The 21,455-nt window shown below is 38.8% G+C and overlaps 1 protein-coding gene across 1 annotated transcript in view; it reads left to right on the top strand.

The window, feature by feature from the left end:
• The window catches only part of ABCA13 (ATP binding cassette subfamily A member 13), a 345,366-nt gene that overhangs the window by 62,590 nt on the left and 261,321 nt on the right, over positions 1 to 21,455 (top strand). The window contains exons 13-15 of the mRNA XM_071215039.1: positions 586 to 676; positions 17,519 to 17,695; positions 19,148 to 19,454. Coding sequence (XP_071071140.1) covers positions 586 to 676; positions 17,519 to 17,695; positions 19,148 to 19,454 — 575 coding nt within the window. The remainder of the gene's footprint in view (positions 1 to 585; positions 677 to 17,518; positions 17,696 to 19,147; positions 19,455 to 21,455) is intronic.

Below are 21,455 nucleotides of genomic sequence, written 5' to 3'. Positions count from 1 at the left end.
ATGCCAATTGCAAAATAAAGATGCAGAGTTTCATTAAGTTGAAAATATTTTGGAGAACTCTTCATAGTAAAACCAGCGAAAAAGGAAGCAGGTTTAGAACCATTAAGAGTGAGAGAAGAGTGATACAAATAATTGAATGATACTTCTGAAGGGAATGATTTGAATATGAAAGGATTAAGAAAAGGTCTTGGGAAAATGATGAAACCCTCTTCCATTATTTTGTAACAATGACCCTTCTTTATAATTGATCTTGGACGATGCAATATGAAGTAAAGGATCTTATATAATGGCATCAGATGATTTTGTTAGAAAATTTTACCAAAAAGTCAATACATTATTCATGATTCATTATTTTCAGTATTGGTGCATAATTACAAACATAAACTAAATTATCAGAATTGGTATTTTCGCGTTTCAAGATATCAAACTTTATCCCACTATTTATTACGATGCTTTAGAATCTCTGTTAAGTGGATTGACTTTATGTTCATTTTTATGGTACATGAAACTTAGTATAATCTAACAAATATTATTTAATAAAATATTATGCAATACTTTTTGTTAAACTACATTATTTCCTTTTAGGAAGCCCTGCAAAACAAATTTATAAGACACTTTATAGAAAGTCAGCTGCGCATTGATGTTGACCAACTTACTGAAAAGCTTCAGACATATGGTAAGCATGCTGGTGGGTGTGTGGGAAACCATCTACCCAGCGGCTCTGCCACTTGTGCTCGCCTGTTTTGGCCACTGAGTTGCTGGGTGATACAGGCAGATCACTCCTCCTCTTTGGATTTCCATTTGTCATCTGTCAAATGAAGGGCTTCAATTAAATAAAAACTAAAGTTTCTCCTGATTTGAGGTATTGATAGTAAAAAAACTTAGTGAAAAGGGGAAACTTTGATTTGAATTCAAGAATTGTGACTTAAAAAATGCGTTTTTGGGAGTGGGTATAGCTCGGTGATGGAGCACCTGCTTCTCATGTGCAAGGTCCTGGGTTCAATCCTTGGTGCATGCTAAAAAATTTGAATTTATGAAACAAAAGCCTATTTCGGAATTAACAATCCATTGAAAAAGTGGCGTTGATTTGAAAACATGGAGCTCAGATTAAAAAAATCAGCACACGTTTGTGGAATCCCTACAATTTATGAATTCATTAGATATTCCATGAACTTGTTCTGAGCACTCAGGCAGGAGGTCCTGTGCGAGGATTTGGAGAGCAGGGAGCAGCGCAGGTGGCGCCTGCTCATCCGCTGGGGACGTGTGCCATGAGCAGCACGCTGCGCTCAGGGGGGCTCTGTCGGGGCACACCAGGCGTGCTCCCGGTGGCACCTAACCCAGCAGGAGGGGGAGAATGAAGAGAGGTCATTGTACCCGATCCTGGAAACGGGAAGGCAAGGCTCAGGCCCACTCAGGCCCCTGGACCAGGTTTGGCGGGAGCGGTCCAGGATCTACCTGGGGCACGACCTTTAGAGCAAGAAGACACAATGATTTTTCATTTTGAAAAAACAAAACAAAACCAACAATTGGTGAATTTATTAATTTACAAAGGTTAGTACTATTTTATAATACATTTTACTCCCTTAAGTCTTTCAACTCCCCTCCCCCCGCCAAGTAATGAAAATACATGCTTTTAAAAAAAAAAAAAATGGAGAAGTACTTGATAGCGTCTAATGACGAGTGCTAGGCTGCGGGAGGCAGCGTGGCCCCAGCTTGGGCTGTGGGAGCCCCGGCCCGGCCTGCGTCGAGTGACTTTCTGTCCAGATACAGGTTACCGAGAGGCCACTCACAGCGGCTTGAATGAACAAGGGCTTCGGGGTTCATGGAAGTGTCTGAGCGCGACACGCATTGGAACCAAGAGCTGACCCCCAACTGCACCTTCAATAGACCCCCCCCCCACTATAAGATTATAAAATTAAAGAAACAAAAAAGCAAGGAGAATTCCACTTCTCCAACAAGTGGGTCTGGACCCAGAATGTGTCCCGGGAGCGCCGGGAGCTGTGATTCCGCCTTTTCTGCCCCCACTGCAGAGGTGGTGCCTGAAGACGCTCTCCTGGGAGGTGTGGGGAGCGTGGCGTGTTTGCCTGTGGTTTCCCCAGCCCTGCGTGAGCAGGTGCTGCTGAAGTCAGGTGCTGCAGGGGGCCTGGCGCCTTCTAGCGGTCCCGTGACCCTGGCAGCATGGTAACTGCGTGCAAACCTCGGTTTGGAACTCTGTGTTTCAAGAATCCACTTGCCTTATCGTGGGCATCCTTTTAAAAATGTTCACCTACTGCATACATTTTCTTCACCCTGTAACTGGTCTTTGGAGACTGAGATGAAATTGCTATTTGAAGTTAAAAATGATAAATTCCTGGGACTGTTGAGCCGATAATGCCATAATTTTATTTGTTGTTATTTAACTTTTTAAAAGTAACTTTTTTTTTGCTTATTACAAAAACAATTGATGGCTGTTGTAGAAACATAAGAACATAAAAATAAGCCAGGAAAAAAAAATCCATCAATAATCTCACTATCAGAGGTAGCTGTTGCAAAAACCCTGAAATACTGGCCTGGATGGATCATGGTGTGCTTATATGAACATAAGCATATTTATTTTTAAAAGTGGGTCATACTCTCCATGTCACTTTTTGACGTGCTTGTAAAAATTAACTCAATCACAAGGATTCTTTGTATCAATATTAAACATTTTCTCTATTGCTAGGAAAGTGTCCCCTGCTCCACTCCCCCTTCTGTTTTCACTCTTCATGAATTACTTTAAACCTATTTATCATTATGTCTTTAAATAATTTGCTCATGCTAATATTTCTTGATTTATTAAGTTGAGGGATTATCAATCGATTTCCTGTTATGAGAAATGAAGATTTAGCTTCCTTGCATCATGTATCCTTGCTCCACGATAGTTACATGACACTGGGGTTAAATCATAAAATATTGGCTTGATAAATGTTGTTTGAGGGAGAGGTATGTTGTGCCTCTTAATCACGTTTCTTTTTAAAAAATTTTTTATTATCTTTCATAGTATCTTTTTTAAAAAAGATACATAGATCACATAAATGTCACATTAAAAAATATAAGAGGTCCCCATATACCCCCCACACACCCCACCCCACTCCTCCCACGTCAACAACCTCTTTCATCATGGTGGCACATCCACTGCATTTGGTGAATACATCTTGGAGCACTGCTGCACCACATGGATTATAGTTTACATTGTAGTTTATACTCTCCCCCAGTCCATTCAGTGGGTTATGGCAGGATATAAAATGTCCTGCATCTGTCCCTGCAATATCATTTAGGACAACTCCAAGTCCTGAAATTGCCCCCACATCACACCTCTTCTTCCCTCTCCCTGCCCTCAGCACCTCCCGTGGCCACTGTCTCCACATTAGGGATATAATTTAATCCATTGGTAGAGTCATAATAATTCTACGTTTCCTTTTACATTACTCTTTGACTAGGGGTTCCTGTTCTCCTCCTTTCCCATGTAGCAGTTGCTGCCACGCCCCGTGTGCCAATCCATCGTCTTTCCTGTGGATCCTTGCTTTGTGCGCAGCCGCCCCATTGACTGTCGGGGCAGGTGGGCTGTGTGCCCAGCACCCGGCTCTTCCCCTAGGAATTCTCGGCCCTCTTCTCTGGATTGGGCGCCCCATTCCCTGAATCTACGTGCCCCTCATTCTTGTTCCATTACAATGTTTTGCTGGCTCATCTCTGCAAATACCATCCTGAAACGGGGTCCACGAGGGAACATTCCCAGAGTACTTCCACTCAGTGCCTCCGTTTTAGTATCTGAAGACAACGTGGCAGAAATATCCTCCATTGCCTTCCTGATCATTGAAATTTGTGTCTTTGTCTCTCTCTTTTGATCAGGTTATAAATTTTAATGTTTTTTTCAGAAAGCCAATGTTTGGCTTTTTCAGTTATCTCTATGCGTGTTTTCTATTTCTTTGATTTCTGCTCTTTACCTAATGGTTCCATTTCTTTACTCTCTTTGGTTTGTCACTTGTTTTTTTCTGGAAATTCTTGAGATGGATATTTTAATCATTGATTTCTATCTTTTATTCTTTTCTAATATATACATTCATGATTATATATTTCGTACCAAGCATTGCCTTGACTGCATCTCACCAGTTTTTTTAATAATTTTTAAATTTTTATTTTTAAAGAAGCTTTAGATTGCATAAATGTTACATAAAAAATATAAGGGATTCCCATGTGCCGCACTCTCTCTCCTTGCATACTTTTCTGAATTAGCTACACCCTTCATTAGTGTGGTACATTTGTTACAATTGATGAACTCATATTGAAGCATTGCTACTAACCATGGACTACAGTTTACATCATAGTTTATATTTTGTCCTGCACAATTTTGCAAGTTATGACAAAACATACAATGACCAGTATCTGTCATGTCAGACAAATCTAATGTCCTGAAAATGCCCCCATAATTTCTGGGTGCCATCCCCTGAATCTTTACTGATTTTTTGACTGTTTGTTCTATCACTTATTAAGGGAATTATTAAATTTTTACATTATAATTATGAATTTGTATATTTCTCCCTTATGTTCTGCCAATTTATGCTTTATGTATTGAAGCTATATTTTATTTTCTATTGAGAACATGTTTGTGATGGTAGTCTTTTCCTGTTTTTAATTTTTTTGAAGTATTGCTTCTAACCAATTCTCTCTCTACTCTGCTCTGCAACACAAATTAAACATGATTAAAACGTTTCATTATGTCCCGTCTGCCTCTCATATAATTTTCTCTGTTTTCCAGACTTTTGTCTCTCTGCAGCAGTTCAGGAATTTTTTCTTACTGGTTTTCTAATTCTATTTTCCTTAAGATATGGGAATTAAAAAAAATAATACTTTATTTTTAGAGTAGTTTTAGATTTATATAAAAATTGCATCTAAAATACAGAGATTTCTCATATACTTCCCACCCCCAAAACACACATACTTTTCCCAAGTATTAAGGTCTTGCATTTGCATGGCACATTTGTTGCAATGAATGGAATGATACTGATGCATTATTAGTTCCTAAAGTCAGTAATTCAATCGGGGCTCACATTTGTGTAATTTAACAATATTATTATTAACAATAACTTAACAATAATTGTTGAGTTTTTAAGAGTGCTTTGTATACTTTAGATACAAGTTCTTTATCAAATATGTGTTTTGCAAATATATTCTCCAAGTCTGTGGCTTGTCTTATTCTCTTAACAGTGTCCTTGGGTGAGCAGAAGTTATTCATTTTAACGAAGTCCAACTTATCAATTCTTTCTTTCATGGGTTGTGTTTTTGGGGTTGTATCTGAGAACTCATCACGAAACCTAAGGTCACCTAGATTTTCTTCTATTACTTTTTAGAAGTTTTATAGTTTTGCATTTTATGTTTAGGTCTATGATCTCTTCATTAATTTTGTGAAAGGTGTAAGTGATATGCCCAGATTCTTTCTTTTTATTTCTTCCTGCATGTGAATGTCCAATTTTTTGAGCACCACTTGTTTAAAAGACTGTCCTTTCTACATTGAATTACCTTTGATTTTTTGTCAAAGATCACTTGACGTTATTTGTGCAGGTTTATTTCTGGACCCTCTATTTTGTTCCACTGGTCAATTTGTGTATTCTTTTGCCAAGGCCATGTTTTCTTGCTTGCTGTAGCTTTTTAATAAGTTTTGAAGTTGGGTAGTGTCAGTCTTCTGATTTTGTTTTTCTTCAGCATTGTGTTGGCTGTTCTATATAAACTTTAAAATCAGTTTTCGGTACACACAAAATAACTTGCTGAGACTTTGATTGAGATTTCATTGAATCCATTTATCAAGGTGGGAAGAAATTATACCTTACAATATTGAGTCTTCCTCCCCGTAAACACAGAATATCTCTCCATTTATTTGTATCTTCTTTGATTTCTTTCATCAAAACGTCATAATTTCCTTCATACACATTTTGTACATATTTTGTTATATTTTCATTTTGGAAGGTAATTAATTATTGGTTTAATTTTTTTATTAAGTATAAGGCTATTCAGATTATTTCTTTCTCTTTGTGTAAGTTTTGCTGTATTTCAAGGAATTTACCCATTTCATTTAAGTATCAAATTTATGGGCATAGAATTTTCATAATACTGCTTTAGTATCCATTTAATGTCCATGGAATAATGGTTCCTGTTTCATTTCTGGTATTAGCAATTTGTGTCTTCTCTCTCTTTCTGTTGGTTAGTCTGGCTGGAAGTTTATCAGTTTTATCGATCTTTTCAAAGAACCAGCATTAGGTTTTGTTGATTTTTCTCTATTATCCTGTTTTCAATTTAATTGATTTCTTTTCTAATTTTTATTATTTTATTTTCTTCTGTGTACTTTTTATTTCATTTTCTTTGCTTTGTCTAGTTTTCTAAGGTGGTAGCATAGAATATGGCTTTTTAAATCTTTCTTCTCCTCTAATATACGCATCCAACAGTATAAATATCCATCTGAACACTATTTTTGCCGCATCCCTCAAATTTTGATACATAGTATTTTTATTTTCATTTAGTTCAAAACATTTTGAAGTCTCTTGAAACTCCTTTGACACATGTATTATTTGGAAGTGGGTTGTTTAATCTCTAAGTATTTTTGAATTTTCCAGCTGTCTTTTTGTTACTGATTTCTAGCTGGATTCCACTGTGTACTTAGTATGATTTTTTTTTTTTAACTTTTCAAACTTTTTATTCTTTTATCAAAGATTACTGAATTTTACCAGATGCCAATTTTATAAATATAGTAGATGGCCCTACTGTATGGGTGTTTTATAGATTTTTGCCTGTCTAAATGGAAAAAAAATACAATGATTTTGCATAGCTCTGGGTGTCAGAATGTAATAGGCAGGAGAGCAGTTGTAGGTCAGTGGCTGAGCACCTGCTTCCCATAGATGAGGTCTTGGATTCAATCCCTAGTACATCCTTATTATGGATTGGTCTCAGTTAAATAGTCATTATATTTTTGGAATTGTTCCAATTTATGGACCAGTAATATTGCTGGGTGATGTCCAATTTTATTATTAATTCAGGGTCCAATAATCATCTTTTTATTTTTTCATGGTCTTCCCTTATTTGGTTCAACACACTTATTGTGCTGCATGCTTGAAGGTGGTTTACTTCAGCTATCTGAACAGTCTCAGGGCCTTATGATTATTAGACTCCACCCAAAATTTTAGGACCCAGAGATCTTTTGTTTTTTTTACACTCTAATCTATATTTTATTCCTCCATCCTGAGGATGCTGGGATGGCGATGCCCACTCCACCTCTAAATTGAGAGGGGGCTTAGATCTCATAGGCTGATGGATGGGATTCTCCTGCTGGCAGTTGTAGACTCTCTTGGTTCCTTGGTGTGGTGGTTGACCATCCTCACCTCCTTGTTGGCTGACCTGGGTAAGTCCAACAAACTGGAGAGTAGGTATTGCAAGTCTGCTGAGGCTCAGGGCCCAGCTGGCACATGGACAGTCCAGAGATTCAAGTCTCCTGAGCATACACCAACCCCAGCACCAACCACAAGTTCAGTAAAAGTGACAGAAGAGGAATGTGTAGAGAGGTCACATCTGAGTCCAACTCCATCACCTTGAGGAGCACAAATTCCAAAGTAGAGCCCATTGGTAAGGCACTGAACTCCAGAGCTATCTGCCATGACCAATGGGAGCCTAATATCCAGCATATAAAAAGAAATCCTATGTCTTGAAAATAAAAGACAAACAACCCGTTTTAAAAAATGGGCAAGAGGTTTGAACAGATGTTTCTCCAAAAAAGAAATACAAGTGGTTAAAAAACACATGAAAAGATGCTCAACATCACTAGCTATTAGGGAAATGAAAATCAAAACTACAATGAGATACCATCTTATGCCCATTAGACAGGCAGCTATGGAAAAAAATCAGAGGACTACTAGTGATTTCTATTTTTTAAGTTTGTTGGGGTTCCTTTTATGGCACAGGATGTGATCAATCTTGGTGAATGATCCAGGGAACTTGAAAAGAATGTGCATTCTGCTACTTTTGGAAGAAGCATCCTATAAATCCTATAAATGTCAGTTATATCAAGCTGACTAGTGGTGCTGCTCAGTTCAGCTATATCCTTACTTATTTTTTACTGCTGGATCTGTCAATTACTGGGTGTCAAAGTCTCCAACTATCATATGTGTTTGGGCATTTCTCCTTGCTATTCTATCAGATTTTGCCTCATGTAATTTGACACTCTGTTGTTAGGTGCATACACACTAAGGATTGTTATGCCTACTTGAAGAATTGACATTATGAGATGCCCATCTGTGATTATTTATTAATAATCTGTAACTTGTTAATTATCTGTGATAATTTCCCCTACTTAGAAATCTGCTTTGTGTGAAATTCATTTAAGAACTCCAGCTTTCTTTTGATTAGAATTAACTTAGTATATCTTTCCCCATCCCTTTACTTTTAATCTAAATGTATCTTTAAATTTAAGGTGGGTTTCTTATAGATAACATATAATTTAGATTTTATTTTTTATCCACTCCATTTTTTAATTGGTGCAACTAGACCAACTGATTATTGATATGGTTGGACTGATATCGACAATATTTATAACTATTTTCTATTCCTTTCCTTTGTTTTTTGTTTCTTTTACTTTCTTGTTTTGCACTTTTTTTCTGCCTTCTCTGGTTTCAATCGAGCGTTTAATAAAATTCCATTTTTGTTCCTATCAGTTATACTTCCTTTATTAATTGCTTCAGTGGTTATGGTAGAGTTTGCAATATATATTCATGCTAATATAATTCCATTTTCATTTGGTAGATCTCTGAAGTCTTCATAAAAATGTTTTTAAAAAATCCTTATTTTCTAGTTGTTCTTGGTAGCCCTGTCTGTCTGCAGCAGGTTGTCTACCATGATTTCCAGCAGAAATTTCTCCATTGGGCCCTTTTAATCTTAGATTCATGTGTCAGGAATGGGGAAATTTTGATAGTGCTACTATTATTGTTAGATTCATTTTTTGATTTTTGTTTTTTGTTTTTTCTTATTTGAGTTCTCTCTTTCATGTTGGAGAGTTTCCTTATATTTTTTGATGATCTTAAAAGTTAGGCTGTACATCTGATTAGAAGTTTTTATATGGGTGGAGCTTATTGTGAATCTGTTTAGTTCCATTGATCTCAGTTGGGGGTGATTTTGCTCCCAAAGTGCCTTTTGGCAATATATACTGACCAAGACCAGAAATGCTCCAAAGACCCTACAATGCACAGGACAGCCTGCCTAACAAATAATTTTTTGGTCTCAAATGTCTGTAGTGATGAGGTTGAGAATTCCTTATTTAGAGCAATAAGATAAGTCATGTTTTGGAAATAATTTATAGTGCCAGACACATGGGGTCTCAAAATCTCTAGCCTGTCATGACTAGCATCTGTTATATTGTGGGTCCTCAGGTATATTTGGGGAACAATGCTCAACTTTTACTGTTAGCTGGAGCTTGGCCACAAATTGTTGTCAAATTCCAGCTATGTTGTTTTATGCTCACTTCTACATAAGCCTCAGGAGTTTTGTTGTTCTTTCAGATTAAATGCTGACTTGTGTGGCCTTTCCGTGCCTTCTTTTCCATGGGCCCTATGTGCTTTCCCTTGGTCTAGCTTTTACTATGTGTTATACGAGATGGGATGACCCGAGAGAGAAGGGAGCATCCTCTACATTTCCCCTTTACGCCTAACAGTGCCCCTCAGCTCAGTGGGCTGGGGAGAGCCCTTGAGCTCCTCAAAGTGATGGAACATGCAGTCGAGACTTGACCATGGTTTATTTTAATACATGCTATTGGCTGTGCAAGAATTATTACCAAACAAGGATATTGTTGCTTCTTCCCCAAAGGAAGGAGATCTTTGCAGGGTCCTAAGACCCAGTGAGTTTTTGTGTGGGACTGCTTTTCTAATTCTTAATCTTATCCATTCTAAATAATCTCAGTTATATGAGCAAGTCACCTCCTCACAGCCCAGCCTTTTGTTTAAACACCTATGACTCTGCCCCCAGGAGATAATTAAAGCCATGCTGTATGAGGCCAAGTCACTCCTTATTGTATTTAGCATCTGGAATTATTCTCAAACAGTATATCCCAGCTTACAAACAAGCTTATAGAGGAACATATTCCAAAAAATATATGGCCAGCAATAAAAAAAAGTCCCCAGTTTCCCCTTTTCTGTAAGATTTAACACTCTCTTATTATCTATCTATATGTCTCTCTTTATCTATCTATCTATCTATCTATCTATCTATCTATCTATCTATCTATCTATCTACCTACCTATCACCTTTCTTATCTATCTGTCTGTATTAGTCAGCCAAAGGGGTGCTGATGCAAAATACCAGAAATTGGTTGGTTTTTATAAAGGGTATTTATTTGGGGTAAGAGCTTACAGATACCAGGCCATAAAGCATAAGTTACTTTCCTTACCAAAGTCTGCTTGGAGCACGATGGCTGCCGATGTCTGCAAGGGTTCAGGCTTCCTGGGTTCCTACGTTCCTGGGGCTTGCTTTTCTCTGGGTTCAAGGTTCCTTTCTTCCTGGGGCTGCCTTCTCTGTCCTCTGTGTGCTGACTTCCCAGGGATCCAGCCTAAGTGTTCAGTATAAAACTCCATCATCAAAACTCCAACATCAGAAACCCTCAATTCTGTTCTTTGCCATGCCTTTTGTCTGTGATTCCTCACACACCAAGGGGTGAGGACTCAACACCCTAATCATAACTTAATCATGCCAGATACAGATCAAATTACAAACATAATCCAAAATCTATTTTTGGAATTCATAACCATGTCAAACTGCTATACTGTCTATCTAACATCTATCTTTCTTATTTATTTATATATCGCCCCACCCCGCCATGCTCAATGCATGTGTTTTGGGCTCCCATTTTCTGCTTAATTTAATCCCAAGGGATTACTTTAAGATAATTGTTTGGAGCCAAGCTCTCTTCTTTAGCAATTATAAAAATGATCATTGTTAGCATATGGAAAGCATCATTCAGTAGTATTCAGTAATATACCTGGTATGAAAGTGACTATTTGTATGTATATATATATAATTCTCAGAACAACCCTGTCTTAGTATTGCTGCTAAAACAACTGCTTTACAGTGGGTTGACTTAAACAATGGGAATTTATTGGTTCATGGTTTTGAAACTAGAAGAAGTCCAAAATCAAGGTTTCAGCAAGATGATGCTTTCTCCCAGAAGACTGCGGCATTCTGAGGATGCCCGCCAGTGATCCTTGGTCCTCAGTTTCTCTGTCACATGGCAGTCACATGGCATTATTCCATTGACTTCTAACTTCTACCTGGTGGCTTTCTCCCTCTACGTCTGAGTTCAGTCTGCCTGAAAAGTACCCCAGTAATCAGGATTAAAGCCCAACATCATTCATTTGGGTACCACTGTAGCTGAAGTAACATCTTCAAGGCATCCTACTTACAGTGAGTCTGTACCCACTAGAATGCAGACCAAGATGAAGACCAAGTCCATGCAGAGGTGCACAATTTAATCCACTACAAAATCCACAGGTAGTTTTGCTTTCCTTACTTTACAGATGAGGAAGCTGAAACTTAGATTTAATCACTTTTCAAAATGAAACATCATTTGGTGCTGATAGAAATGGTCAACCCATAGCCACCATTACATCACTTCCTTCAGCCAGGCCAGCAGGGGGGACCGATGCCCTCCTTCCGTGCCTCCCAAATGGGGTGCTTCCAGCCCAGTTTTCTCATGTGCCTTGCTTTTGATGGCTCCCCAAGGCTTTCATTTTACCTAAGAATATCATAGCTCAGCCTCATGCCCACACTATATAGACAGAAACAGAATTCTCAAGGAGATTTTAACCATAGCCACTGCATACACCATAAATACTAGCCCCTTACGGCAGCATTTCACAGTGAAAATACTGTCTCCACAATCTAATATATCATTGTTTCTGGCAGGTGCTAGGTGGTATACCAGGGGCCACAGAAAGCCACAGAAAAAAATATAATGAATTGTCCAAAAGTATCATTTCTGAATCAACATTTGGAGGGGGGGGGGAATGAGCCCTAATTTTACATTAAAACAAATGAGGAATAGACAAGTAAAGTATAAAATATTTACATAAGAAATAAGTCATTTAAAAAACTCTCCTCATGAAGGAGACAGGATCTCTCTATCTCCTTCCACAACTCCCTGTCTTCATCCACCTTTCTCCTCTTTCACTAATGAGCGGGTCCCGGGGTAAAAGCACTTGAGGAGTGCTCAGTTACATCACCTAGACTCACGCCGCACATTGGCGTTATCAGCCAAAGGCAATTTCGTAGAAGTGGTGAAATTTCAGAGAAGGAAATAGAGAAAATGGAAGAGAAAAATTTGAAAAGTGCTGGGCTGGCCTCAGCTTTGTGCCTGCTTCAGCCAGTCCACACCAGTTGCCCAGATTCTGCCATCTCTTTGTCTACTACAGATAAATTGAGATTCTAAGTTTTCTATCTTGGTTGGGGAGTGGGATTTGGAATCTGAAAATCCACCTGTGTAGAACCTTGCTTTGATTGTACAGAGTTATCTAAGTCTTGGAGCAGATTAAGGAAGCATATATTGTCTATGCCTCTGTGGCAATGCCTCTGTTGGAAATCAACTTCATACAATATGTTAATAAGCATGATACTAGGGAATGTTTATTGAATGCACCTTATGGGCCACACACTGAGTACCAAGTGTTTTTCATGCATTATTTCATTTAAACTTTAGAAAAAGACCATGGAGTATTTTATCATCCCCCTTACAGAGAAGGGTACATGTAGAGTCTAAAGATTGAGTAATCGGCAGATACCCTGCTAGTGAGTGGTGAGTAGGTTCTCAACACTGATCTGTTTCCTAGGCTTAGTAGGTGGTAATCTGTTGAATAGCAGAGATTCTGTTTGTCTGTTTTCAGATCAAATGGGCTCCATCAACATCAAGAGAAAACTCTTGACACCTAAGCACCTCATGACCCAAAGACCAGCTCAACAGAAGCCTTTGTAGAGACTGAGCTAGACCACCAGTGTTCCTGCACACATTCCTTTTTATGCACTAAGGGGGGTTCTCACTTGCAACCATTGCAGAGGCCCCGATGCTCACTCTTTCCATGACACTCTGATGTTCTGTGTGGGTGCAATGTCCTCCCCACTCCTCTGGTCAGGAAACACAATCCCAATAAGTGGGAGTCAGGACACAGTAGGCAGGAGAAGAAAGAGAGACAGAGAGTCTTTCCAGTTCCTTTTTGATTGTATCATCCAAAGAGTCCAAGGACATTTCCTGCCTTAAATCTTAAGGATTACTGAGTGGGAAATGGATGAAGAATGAAAAGTGCTAGTCAATTAAATGTTTCTGCTACAGACCTCATCTGAGAATGGCGAGCAGTTTTTTTCTCAGTGAACTGACTGGGTGAGTTTGCTTCACTGGTCTATGAACCCAGTTTGACTGTCTTCACTCAGTGAGACTCTTCTAGGCTGCCGTGTCATGAACGAGGGTAGTGCTCCTCTGAGAGTAAGAGTGTGCTCCAATGGTGATAGTTAATTGATTTGCTGTTTAGTACTTTACTAAGTGGCTTCGTATATGGGTTTTCATTTGAACCCTGCAAAACCCTGGAATCTGGAGACACAAAGAAGGTCATAATCGTTTCTGAAACACCAATGATGAAACTGAGGCTTAGAGATTGGCTTTTTCAAGGTTCTGTAAGAACTGGTGGAACTAGGAATCTGGATCTTTGGACTCTAGGTCTTTCAGTCTTTCTACTATGTGTTAGGTGGAACTGTAAGAAGTTGTTGACATTCAGGCATTTTTGACATACATGAACCAGCAATTTCATACAGTTCCACTCAATATGTACATAGACTGGTGTAGTTTCTCATGTGTGTGTGTGTCTTTCTAATTTATCTAAGCTTTTTAATTGTACTTGACAAAATCTTCACAGACAGCCTCAATTCAGAAATCTAAAGCTAGTAACAAGGATCCATGGAGTGATTTATTCATTTCTTTTTCTTTAACAAAATTGTGGTCCTAATATAGTCATTTCTTTTTTAGGAGCTCTTTCCTTTTATATAATTAACTTTTTTTTATTTTAAAGGAATTTTAGATTACATAAATATTACATAAAAAATAAAAAGGATTCCCATATGCCCCATCTCTTTCCCTTCCCACATTTTCCCACATTAACTACATCCTTCATTAGTGTGGCATATTTGTTATAGTTGATGAACCCATATTGAAGCATTGCTACTAACTGTGGACTACGGTTTACATTATAGTTCACACTCTGTCCCACACAATTTTATAAGTTATGACAAAATTTACAATGACCTGTATCCATCACTGCAATGTCATGCAGGAAAATCCAGTGTCCCCAAAATGCCCCCATATTATACCTATTCTTCCCTCTCCCACCCCTCAGAACCTCTGGTTGCCACTGTCTTTATATCAATGATAAGAGTTCTTCCATCGCTAGAATAATAATAAGTCTATAGTAGAATAATAATAAGTCAACTTTCGTGCATTGTTCATTCCCCAATCTTGAGGATTTAGGGATGATGATACCCACCCTGTTTCTAATTGAGAGGGGGCTTAAATCCCACAGGGCAGATGGATGGAGCTATCTTGTTTGTAAGAGCATGGACTCCAAAGATGGTCTGCATGTGAATCATGGTTTTTAACGTTCTTATTTACTTATCTTCTTCATGCCTTAATTCCTGCACCTTTAAAATGATCTTAATAATAGCACTTTCCATACAAAGATGTATGAATTTAATGACAATGCATATCAAGTACTCAGAATAATGTCCCTTCCCCCCTCATTATTGTAGTTATCTACCAAAAACTTAATGGTCTGAAATCCAGCCTTTCCAAATCTTTACACTTTTACCTTAGACTGAGATCTGGAAATCACTGCAACCTGATAATGACAGTAGCAATAATAATAACCTCTTTGAGAAACAGTGAACAATAAACAGTTGAAGAGAATTGATGAGCTAAGTTACCTTGATGACAGACTGATCTTGTTTGGGACCTTCCATGACTCCAGCCTTTGGTGGATAGAAATGGATCATCCCCAACCAATGAAGAAGCTAAGGCCCTGACACATTAACTGATTTCCTACCATCTTAATTCGACAGAGTTGTGTCTTGAAGCAACTTCTCATTCAGCTTGCACTGCCCCAAACTGTCTTTCAAACACAGATAGAGTGCCAGGCAAGGGATGTCCAGACTTGATCCAGACACCTGAGATGCCGGGAAGATGTGGGAGCAGTGAGAAGATGAATAACGGAGAAAGGGTGACATGAGAGATGGTTGTGGTGATGGTAGAGGCAGCTCTGGGTGGGAGAGGATTCACGCTGCCACATCCTGGAGCCAGGTCCAGGGAAGAGGGCAGGCAGACTCTGAGTGGAGACAGAGCATGGAGTGGACATGCAAAGAGGCTGACTGTTACTTGGAGACCCAGAATGTCAGCGAGATATAGGGAGGGTCAACAGAGAGCAGGAGCCACACACAGAAGGCTGGCAGGGGACAGAGCGTGATTTGCCACCATCCAAACAGAGGGTCAGAGACACTTTCTGAAGGCAAGAAGCTGTCCCCAGATTATGGAGAAGGAGACAAAAGTCAGGGTTGACCCTGCAGATCTAGTCCTGGGGAACTTCAATTCTGAACACTATTTCTGTGTGGAACACCAGATGCTCTTATTGGAAGTCTGGAGGTGCATGTGAGAGCATGGATTTGGGGACGGAGCAGTGACAAGCTGTGTCTTATATCACATGCACCCAGTTAGGAGGACATCATGTGGGCTTCTCCACCAGGTTTGCTGAGGAATTGCACCCCACTTAGTACGTGATTAGTGTTCCCAAGAATGAACAACAACAAGGATTTGTTGGATAGAGAATGAGCTTACTATATTTAAGAGCAAAATAATATATCACTAGAATGTGGGCCAGTCAACACTTGCCAAAAACGTCTATCATTTACTTTGGTAAACTTGAAGTGTGTTGTTGTAAAGGTTAAGGATCATGTATACTTATAAGTCCTTTCTTAAAGATTTTACCCATGCTTTCATTTCTTTCCGTCATCACATTACCCAGACATTTGATTGTCTTGTTCACTTTGATAGAGTTTTTGGTGGGGGAGGGAGGCCAAAAGTAACCCAGGCTCTTGTGAGTGCTTCATTAAGAGGAAGACGTGGCCAGGAGCTGTTGTCACACCCATTCCTGGAGACATCTCCAGGCGCTGAGCAAGTGAGCATTGAAATTAACAATTTGTCCCACCTCGCCTTTGCTTCTCCTTGGTCTTTATGATGTGCTGTGTGTTTTTGTGTGTGTGTTGGGTGTGTAAACGTGACAGTCTGTTTTCATGTCAGTTTGGTTCTTCTTGATTAATTCTTTATTTTATGTTTTCAAGTCCTGAGCTAAAGATCTTCTTTGAATCTGCTGAGGCAGAGGACCCTGAACTGGGTGGATGCTGGGCACTCAGAGGCCACTGCACTGGGACCCAGAAGGGATGCTTTGTCTTCAGCACCCAAGGGGACCCCACTGGTCTCTGCCTTACTGGGCTGCTCTACTGTGGGGGCTGGGGTGGGCAGGGGGCTGGTGGCACCTCCTGCTCAGTGGGCTCTATGAAGAGCAATCCTTGAGGAGTTCAGTTCTTCCACAGAGCTCTGCGGCCCCTGAATTCTGTTCTCTTTAGTCAGTCCCTTTTGCTCTCCATCGCTCAATCAGATTGTGAGATTCTTCCCACAGTGCCTCCTTGCTAGGTCACATGTTTCTTTCACATCTATATTTAGTGTGGTCTAGCTTCTTTTTTGAAACCAGAGCCAAAATCCTGAGCCCTCCCTGGTGCTTTTCCCTGACAAACATTTGCAGCTCAGTCTCGACAGCAGAGCTGCCTCTAATGTGACATCCACTGCTAGATTTCCATTTTAAATGCACACGTTCAAGAGGAGCTGCTGAGAGGATTTGATTACCTTAGTGTGAATATTCTTTGGTAATTGTTTTGTAAAGCTAATTTTCTAAAACAATTTTCACAGGATACCTGCTACTTCAAAGAAGGATTTATTTATGTATTTATGTATTTATTTATTTATTTATTTATTGGAATTACTTGACTCCAGGTTGAAACATTACCTTTTCCTTAATTTTCTGAATCCTCTCGGAAACATTCTTTCCTAGCACATGCAGACTTCCTCTGCCTTATTTGTTCCCTCCATCTCCCCTCTCAGAAGTCTGTTGGCCAAGGCAACTGGGCTGTCATGTTATCTTTTGTGGTTGAATGGCTTTCTCTTCAAATATGTATAAGTTTCAGAGTTATAGAAAATATATTCAAAGAGTGGGGAGTTTAGACTCAGCAAATAAGCAAATTGAGCATATAAACAAAATCTGACTTTTTAGAGCTACTTTCTAATGAAATAACTTATATTCATTTTCAAATTCATTTGCACATTCTCCACTAAATGAGCCTCAAGCAATGAGCTGAAATAAAAGTTAATCTGTCCTAATTTGCTTACCTTCCTCAGGAGGAATGCTGAACAAGATGTTTAACCACGTAGGGGCTGGGCGCATCCATTTCTTGGGTCGTATCTTGGTTAACCTCTCTTCCTGTGTGGCCTTGAACCGTTTCCTGGCTCTGGAGTCAGTTGAGCTCCTGGAGACGAAAGCATCCGAACTCATGCAGCAGAACAACTTCTTGGCCAGTAGGTATTCAACGGAGAAATAACATTCACAAAGGCACCAGCTCAAAGAGGTTGTCGTTTTGCGTATTTCTCCCTAAAGGTCTCTGGCTCAGAAAGAAAACAAGGTCTTTCTCGATAAAACATAAAATACAATTACATTGAGGTAATGAAAAGATGTGCCTGGCTCTTTAGTACTGCAAGGAAAGTAATAATGTGTAATGATGTTTTCAACATTCTGAGCCCAGTGCTATTTACTGCATCTGTTTTTATTGTTTTTTGACATTATTTTATGGTTAAATCTCCCATGATAAATTATAATTTTCCTGATTAAAGTTTTATTTAATTTTATCTCCTGCTTTTATTTTTTATCATAGTAACTTGAGATTTTAGGAGGTAAAAAGAGAGAAGACAATCGCAAATTCAACTTTATTAATCATTCACCCATTCAACATAACTATGATGTGTTTTCTTATATTCATTTTGAATCACATTTGTTTATTTTTTATTGACACTTTATACATGAAATTCAAAGACTTCATATGGCAGACCTCAGTATGGTTCTTTAAATATATGGATGTTTAGGTTTTGAATGATAACTCCAAAGAGATGGAGTCTTAGAAATACAGTTGTAACTCAAAAGAAGGAAAGTCTGATTATTTGAAAACCTAGTGTAACTTTGCAAGTCCTGCAAAGATGCAAAACAAATCATTTCTTTGTAGTGATGTTTTATTACAAAATTTTTTTTGTAAGAGTTGAAAATAGGTACGCAAACAAATACTTTTACACTCTTGGTCATAGCAGCAATATTTACAATAACCCAAAGTTGGAAACAACCCACATGGCCATTAATGATTGAAAGGATAAACAAAATGTGATATGTCCATACAGTGGAATATTTTGCAGCGATAAAAATAATGAGGCACTGATATCTTCCACAGTGTGAATGGACTGGAAAACTTTAGGCTAAGTGAAAAAAGCCAGACTGAAAAGGTCAAATATTGTGTGATTCTTTTTATATGAAATATACAAAATACATAATTCTCTAGAGACAGAACACAGATTGGTGGTTACCAGGGGCTGGAGGGAGTGGGGGTTGGGGAGAAACTGCTGAATAGGGAATGGGTTTTATTTTAGAATGGTTGGAATATTTTATAACTAGATAGAAGTGTGGTCATACTACCTTGTGAATCTACTAAATGCCACTGAATTGTTCACTTTAAAATGGTTAATTTTGTGTTATGTCATTTCATCTCAATTTACTTTTTAAAATTTTATTGAAAAATTAACGAAAGTCTTGGGCTGAGAAATAGGAGGTTTTGGTTCTAACTTGTCTGTGTAACACTGAAAATAAGTTTAATTTTGGGCCTTGGGTTCCTCATCTGAAAAAGAAGTTTTTCAAATCTCATCCAATACTGACATTGTGTAAACCACTCCCTGAGCAGTAATCCTTTATTTGTCCTTTTTTGCTACTAGGTATTATGTTCAACAATTCCTTAACCAACAAGAACTACCCATCAGAGTCTTTCAAACTGCCACCCCATGTCACATATACAATACGGACCAGCATCTTATACAGCATCAGAACAGATCTGGTAAAAAATCCTTCTTGGAAATTCCATCCTCAAAATCTGCCAGCTGATGGGTTCAACTACAACTATATCTTTGTCCCATTGCAAGACATGATCGAAAGAGCCATCATTTTGCTGCAGACTGGACAGGACACTCTGGAGCCAGCAGTGCAGGCCCAGGGGATCCCATACCCATGCCACACCAGCGACTTGTGAGTAACCTGCAGTTAGAGCCCAGCTTTCCTCAAATGTCCATGTACAGTGAGAAGAGGTCTAATTTGGAAAACAAAAAAGTTACACACAAATCATTCCACCCTTTAATTTCCTAAGGTTCAATTTTTATATGCCTGAAAAGGCAGAAAAATAATTGTTGGATAATGTGATCTAGTTCACCTTCAATTTGACATCCGGTATCTGTGGTGTTGAACCAATTTCAAATACAATTTGAGTAATAATATACATAAGGACTTTGCATGTCTGATTCTAGATTCCACTTACTTAAACAAGGGAAAGAGAGGAAGGTTATTTCCTTTTCAGTGCAAATTCTTAACAATATGCATTGAATTTCTGTGTGGTGGTGAGGGATTCCACAGAGGGATTTGTGGGTCAACACTGAAGATAAATTTTATGATTCAGCTGATGATGTCCATTAGAGTAGAAGGAAGGAAAATTCCACTAAGTGTTGGAACAAATGGGTAAGACAACTTGAAAGAGAAGTCATGCTGACGGTAGAGAAGGAGAAGGTATCTGGGAGGACAGAAGAGGTAGAGGAGTGCTTGCAAAGCAGAATACAGGGTCTGATCTGGCAGGCACTGGGTGCTGAGATGGGGAGAGCAGAAGTAGTAGAGCTTGGACATCTGGGTAGTGTCAGATGATGAAAGGTGTATCAGAGAGATTGAGCAGACTGCTGTGGGTTGTGTGGGTTCAGTCTTCTTTCTTTTGTTTCCACCTGATGGATAATGCTCTCACAAGCATCCTGCTCCCCTGGATGGAGCTGGGTGACACGGGCTGCAGGTTACTTGCAATCCCTGCATAGCTGGTTCCTAAAGTAGCACTTTTCTCCTGAAAGCTCACAAAAGACTGGTGTGATTGAAGGTGATGTTTTTAAAGGACTACTTGAATCTGTTATTAGATATAAGAATAGGCAATGGACACTTGTCTTCATGTGAGGTGTTGCAGGTAACAAGTTGTGGCACATCCCCCCATGAGGGAGCCCAAAGGGTCATCATCCAGAGGTCAGAAACTGCTCTTGAGATGTGTGGGGGACAAGGTAATATATTATAGGGCACGGAACTTGATGTCTTAACCCTTCCTTCCTGTCTTGTGATAAGCCTTATACAAAATAACTAGTCAATATATTTTTGATGAAGAAAATGGTATTACAGGAAGATCAATCTTGCTGTGATAGGCTAAAAGGCTGATGATCTGATTGTGCTTTTCTTGGGGTATGATAATGTGGGGAATAAAGAGTCAGGAGTAAGAGACCAAGGTGCTGTTTTAATCCAGGGAATGTCTTAGTATGCAAATCTTGGGTAAGCCTAGAAAGCTACTTCTTTGCAAAATGAAAGCTCCTCTTTCTTTACAAAGCAATGACATTTTTGGCTTTAGAAATTTTCAACCAGTGATTTTCTATAGTTAAAGCATTTTTTTTTCCCATGGAGAGGATAGCACTGAGAACAGAAATCTGGGAAAATGCTGTTCTTGGCAAGGTAGCAGTACAAAAATATTTTATACCCAACTCAAACACTCAGTGATTCTGAGACTTAATGACTTATGTTTTAGATACTTAGAGAAATAAACTTTTTGTGATGCTATTAAAAAAATCCCATTTGGGTAGCCTCCTTCTATTGCCAAAGTATGCCATGATGAACAGACATTTTGAGAGGGCTGGAGAGGAGACTTGGAGCAAAATGGATGAAGATGTGTCTATTTCATTCCTCTTTGAAACACTGATGTTTGAAGAAAATTGGAGTTAGGTGAGTGCCCAGGTGTTATTCTCAGGCCATGGAATCCCTTCCTTTAATCTACCCACCAGGATACTGCACCATAATTACCTAGAAAATATTTAATTTGCTTATATATTTAAATATTTGAAAACACTGGTTGCCCTCTGTTCTTCCTATATTTTCAGTTTCAAAAAGTGTATATTTTTTGAGGGCTTAGTGTACCTGCCAGTGATCATGATACAGATCTGACACAGTCAGAGATCTTCC

Source organism: Dasypus novemcinctus, chromosome 5 (genome assembly GCF_030445035.2).
Source record: "Dasypus novemcinctus isolate mDasNov1 chromosome 5, mDasNov1.1.hap2, whole genome shotgun sequence".
Taxonomy (NCBI): Eukaryota; Metazoa; Chordata; class Mammalia; order Cingulata; family Dasypodidae; genus Dasypus; species Dasypus novemcinctus.
This window is presented reverse-complemented; position numbering and strand designations above follow the sequence as displayed.